The sequence below is a fragment of the Microcebus murinus genome, chromosome 23 (assembly GCF_040939455.1).
Source record: "Microcebus murinus isolate Inina chromosome 23, M.murinus_Inina_mat1.0, whole genome shotgun sequence".
NCBI classification, from domain to species: Eukaryota; Metazoa; Chordata; class Mammalia; order Primates; family Cheirogaleidae; genus Microcebus; species Microcebus murinus.
In genome coordinates, this window is record NC_134126.1 from 19977242 (window position 1) to 19983241 (window position 6000).

Sequence of the window (6000 nt, forward strand, 5' to 3'; positions counted from 1 at the left end):
AACTACATATATCTTAGAGCTCAGCATTCTCAGAGAACTAGAATTATTAAACATGAAGAATCCCCCAAAGACTCCATTATGTGTAATTAACAGATAAACTGTCATCAGAATCAATAAAACGTGCTAAATGATTCAAACTTGTATATAATTAAGTGTCTGCTTTACAGCTAGAGCTGTAACTTTTATTTTTTCCCCACATCTCACATTTCTCACAAGAATAATTGTGGCAACCTTGTTAACCCTTTCTTTGCTTGACTGAATTCGATTTTCAAATTAGCCATTTAAGGGCAAAGTTCACCTTTACAGATGTGAAAAATATTTCAGAACTCGACAATTTAAAGACTCCATTTGTTTTTCAGCAGGGAAATAGACTGTGTAAGGATGTTTTAATGAACTGCTACTCGAACATTTAAAAATCCTAAAAGGATAAACAGTTTATTGTGATTTCTGTGCTAGATTCAATGTATTCCCATGGAGTTCTCAAGATGTTAGGCATCAACATTTTCCCCCCTTTGGGAAATAGCAGCTTTTTGCAGGCAGTATCAGGATTTTAAACAACTTTGCCTCATACAACACATAGAATACTGCTTTTAATAGATGGCTTTCCATATTTGTTTGTTGAATGAATGAAAAACTACCCAAATGAAGCAATGAATAAAATAGTCAAGATTGTCATCTGTTAAAAGAAAGCCTTCTCATACTCAGCATTAGGTGGAAAAAAACCCACACTTTAAAAAAAAATAGGTCTTTTGTAACAATTCCCATGTTTTAAACCAGTATTAGAAATGATCTATTATTGGGAAATTAAGGGAAAAAATAGAGATTTTAGAAATGTGAGATTCTGAAAAAGTCACAGCTTCAAGCTTAGAGAAGTTGGGGGATAATAACTCTAATCTATATAGGTTTGTTTTATTAATATAATTCTTTATATTGTTTGCCCCACTGTACAGACTCCATGCACATAGAAGATGTCGAAGCTGTTCAGAAGCTTCAGGATGTCTTACATGAGGCCCTGCAGGATTACGAAGCCGGCCAGCACATGGAAGACCCTCGTCGGGCTGGCAAGATGCTGATGACGCTGCCACTCCTGAGGCAGACCTCCACCAAGGCCGTGCAGCATTTCTACAACATCAAACTAGAAGGCAAAGTCCCCATGCACAAACTTTTTTTGGAAATGCTGGAGGCCAAGGTCTGACTAAAAGCTTCCTGGGCCTTCCCATCCTGCACCTTGAAAAAGGGAAACTAAACCCAAGAGTGATGTCGAAGAAACTTAGAGTTTAGCTCACAACATCAAAAACCAACAAAGACTGCACTGATCATTTAGCAGCAAGACTATGAAGCAGCTTTCAGATTCCTCCATATCTTCCCGATACGTTTCCTTCTTTGTGTTTTCTCTCTCATCTGCTTTTCTCCCCCTTTTTTTTTTTTTTTTCATTTCTCTTCCTCTTATTTGTTTTCTTCTTTTCTTCTTCCCCCTTGCTCATTTCTTGATTCCTCATTACTGGTTCCCTGTCTCCTCCATTGCCTGCCTGCCTTGTTTCTTTTCTTCTTCTGTTCTCTTCCCTCTCTTTTCTCATCCTCCCCCTTTCTTCTAAATTTTAAATAGCTTTAGTTACCAAAAAAAGATTTTTTTTTTCTTTCTTCCTTTTTTCCTTTCCTTCCTTCTGCTGCTGGACTTTTATAAGAGGTCTCTAACCGAAGAGAGATGGAAGCCAGCCCTGCCAAAGGATGGAGATCCATAATATGGATGCCAGTGAACTTATTGTGAACCATAACGTCCCCAATGACTAAGGAATCAAAGAGAGAGAACCAACCAACGTACCTAAAAGTACAGTGCAACATAAACGAATTGACTGAGTGCAGTATTAGATTTCACGGGAGCAGCCTCTAATTAGACAACTTAAGCAACGTTGCATCGGCTGCTTCTTATCATTGCTTTTCCATCTAGATCTGTTACAGCCATTTGATTCCTTAATTGTTTTTTCAAGTCTTCCAGGTATTTGTTAGTTTAGCTACTATGTAACTTTTTCAGGGAATAGTTTAAGCTTTATTCATTCATGCAATACTAAAGAAAAATAAGAATACTGCGATTTTGTGCTGGCTTTGAACAATTATGAACAATAATGAAGGACAAATGAATCCTGAAGGAAGATTTTTAAAAAAAAAATGTTTCGTTTCTTCTTACAAATGGAGATTTTTTTGTACCAGCTTTACCACTTTTCAGCCATTTATTAATATGGGAATTTAACTTACTCAAGCAATAGTTGAAGGGAAGGTGCATATTATCACGGATGCAATTTATGTTGTGTGCCAGTCTGGTCCCAAACATCAATTTCTTAACATGAGCTCCAGTTTACCTAAATGTTCACTGACACAAAGGATTAGATTACACCTACAGTGACTTTGAGTAGTCACATATATAAGCACTGCACATGGAATACAAATCCGTAGAATTATCAGGAGTGCACCTCTCTACCTAGGAGGTATGTTGCCATAAGATTTCTAGCTGCCACAGTAGTTAGGAATGAGATACTGCCTAAACGTTTGCAAAGTTATAGACCTTGTCTCAGAAGGAGCTGTGAGCCAGTATTCATTTAAGAGGCAATAAGGCAAATGCCAGAATTAAAAAAAAAAAAAAAATCATCAAAGACAGCAGACGCCTGACCAAATTCTAAAACCTGATCCATATGAGTTTATTCATTTAGGAATGTTTGTTTAAATTAATCTGCAGTTTTTTACCAAGAGCTAAGCCAATATATGTGCTTTTCAACCAGTATTGTCACAGCATGAAAGTCAGTCAGGTTCCAGACTGTTAAGAGGTGTAATCTAATGAAGAAATCAATTAGATGCCCCCGAAATCTGCAGTCGCTGAATAACCAATAAACAGTAACCTCCATCAAATGCTATACCAATGGACCAGTGTTAGTAGCTGCTCCCTGTACTATGTGAACAGTCTTATTCTATGTACACAGATGTAATTAAAATTGTAATCCTAACAAACAAAAGAAATGTAGTTCAGCTTTGCAATGTTTCATGTTTGCTGTGCTTTTCTGAATTTTATGTTGCATTCAAAGACTGTCGTCTTGTTCTTGTGGTGTTTGGATTCTTGTGGTGTGTGCTTTTAGACACAGGGTAGAATTAGAGACAATATTGGATGTACAATTCCTCAGGAGACTACAGTAGTATACTCTATTCCTTACCAGTAATAAGGTTCTTCCTAATAATAATTAAGAGATTGAAACTCCAAACAAGTATTCATTATGAACAGATACACATCAAAATCATAATATTTTCAAAACAAGGGATAATTTCTCTAATGGTTTATTATAGAATACCAATGTATAGCTTAGAAATAAAACTTTGAATATTTCAAGAATATAGATAAGTCTAATTTTTAAATGCTGTATATATGGCTTTCACTCGATCATCTCTCAGATGTTGTTATTAACTCGCTCTGTGTTGTTGCAAAACTTTTTGGTGCGGACTCGTTTCCAAAACTATTGCTACTTTGTGTGCTTTAAACAAAATACCTTGGGTTGATGTTTCATCAGCCCAGTGCTAGGAATACTGTGTATCTATCATTAGCTATATGGGACTATATTGTAGATTGTGGTTTCTCAGTAGAGAAGTGACTGTAGTGTGATTCTAGATAAATCATCATTAGCAATTCATTCAGATGGTCAATAACTTGAAATTTATAGCTGTGATAGGAGTTCAGAAATTGGCACATCCCTTTAAAAATAACAACAGAAAATACAACTCCTGGGAAAAAAAAAGGTGCTGATTCTATAAGATTATTTATATATGTAAGTGTTTAAAAGGTTATTTTCCAGAAAGTTTGTGCAGGCTTTTAAGTTGCTACTATTCAACTACACTATATATAAATGAACTATATACAATATATACATTGTTTTCACTGTATCACATTAAAGTACTTGGGCTTCAGAAGTAAGAGCCAACCAACTGAAAACATGAGATGGAGATAATGTTAAAAGAATGAGATACAGTTTTTAGTTTTCAGTTTAAATGACTCTCAGCATTACAAACGAATAAGTATCTCACAAATAGAAAATAAAACTAAAATGTAGATCTAAAAGAACTGCACGGGCTTTAGGGTAAATGCTCATCTTAAACCTCACTTGAGGGAAGTTTTTTCAAGTTTCAAGCAAGACCATTTACTTAATGTGAAGTTTTGGAAAGTTTAATAAAGGTGTATGTTTTAGCCGTATTATTTTAATTTTTATTTTGCTTCTTTTTAGGTTCTTATTTAAAGCAATATGATTGTGTGACTCCTTGTAGTTACACTTGTGTTTCAATCAGATCAGATTGTTGTATTTATTCCACTATTTTGCATTTAAATGATAACATAAAAGATATAAAAAATTTAAAACTGCTATTTTTCTTATAGAAGAGAAAGTGGGTGTTGGTGATTGTATTTTAATTATTTAAGCGTCTCTGTTTACCTGCCTAGGAAAACATTTTATGGCAGTCTTATGTGCAAAGATCGTAAAAGAACAAAAAATTTAAACTGCTTATAATAATCCAGGAGTTGCATTATAGCCAGTAGTAAAAATAATAATAATAATGATAATAAAACCATGTCTATAGCTGTAGATGGGCTTCACATCTGTAAAGCAATCAATTGTATATTTTTGTGATGTGTACCATACTGTGTGCTCCAGCAAATGTCCATTTGTGTAAATGTATTTATTTTATATTGTATATATTGTTAAATGCAAAAAGGAGATATGATTCTGTAACTCCAATCAGTTCAGATGTGTAACTCAAATTATTATGCCTTTCAGGATGATGGTAGAGCAATATTAAACAAGCTTCCACTTTTGACTGCTCTTTTGTATTGTGTTTCTTTCCCCCCCCCACAAAAGAACCAAATCCATAAACACTGCCCCTTTGTTGCTTCCATTCAAAGAGTATCTCTGAGTACCTGTTCCCTAAAAATAAAGTAGGAGTTTAAATAAGAGCTATATAAAGGCTTGTCAGAATGAATCCTAGGGTGCCAAGAGACATTTTGCATATTTAAGAGTATGCAAAGTGTCTCATGGCACATTAGAATTCATTCTGACAAGCCTTTATATAGCTCTTATTTAATCTTAAAGCATCTCCACATCATCCTGCATTACTCAAAATCATCGCCTCTATGTCAATGTCATAACAGAAAACTTTCCCCCTATTTTAAGATCGTATTAAAACCTGCTAGAGATACCTATTATTTCCCTCTATCAACAATTAAATCATTCACTGGCACTGAGCTCATCAGCAAGCTGCGGGCCGTGGAGCAGCCGTGGAGCTGCTGACCAGGTTTCCTGAATGGAAAGTCAACAGCAGAGCTTCGAGATCAGCGTGAGTTAGGAGGGGATGCTGTCTTCGAATTCCAGCCGGGGGCTAAACAGCACTGCTGACAGCAGAATGGCCTCTGCTTGCCTTTTACACTTGGAGAGGTCACAGCCCATGCTGCTCAGGGTCAACTCTTAGCTTCCACTGGAGCCTCCTGGAGCCATCACCGAAGTGCTAATATGTGCTTTTTTGGCTTCTCTGCCTATTCTGAGGGTGTCTTGTCTTTGTGTTTGCCCACCGTATTTCTCACCTTTCAGAGGTGGCTGGTTCTCTAGAGAAGCAGGCTGATGACACAAAGGCCACTAAACTGAATCAGTTTTAGGGGCATGAAATTACCTAAATCACTAAGATGCACTAGCTAGCAAGATAGCTCAGTACTGTCTTTTTCTATTTTAATGTCCTTTGAGTGGCAACAGCTCAACATAGAATCTGACATGTTTTACTTTTGATATTTTCAAAGTGCTTAGGTGAGACTGAAGCAAGGCAAGATACAAACCTAAGAGGAAAATCACATCTGTAATGTTCCAGTGAGGTCCTCATTATAAAATATGTTACACACACACACACACACACACACACACACACCTTTAAGAACTCGGAATTCTCTTGCTATTTTTTGTAACAAAATTATTACAAGGCACATTT

General features: G+C 36.0%; 1 protein-coding gene across 9 annotated transcripts in view; it reads left to right on the forward strand.

Annotated features, from left to right (window-relative positions):
• The window catches only part of ESRRG (estrogen related receptor gamma), a 594335-nt gene extending 589481 nt beyond the window's left edge, over positions 1-4854 (forward strand). For all 9 annotated transcript variants that reach the window (XM_012745582.3, XM_012745576.3, XM_075997052.1 and 6 more), the window contains one exon: positions 951-4854. In XM_012745582.3, the coding sequence (XP_012601036.1) occupies positions 951-1195 (245 nt within the window). In that variant the 3' untranslated portion in view covers positions 1196-4854. The remainder of the gene's footprint in view (positions 1-950) is intronic.
• The last annotated feature ends 1146 nt before the right edge of the window (positions 4855-6000 follow it).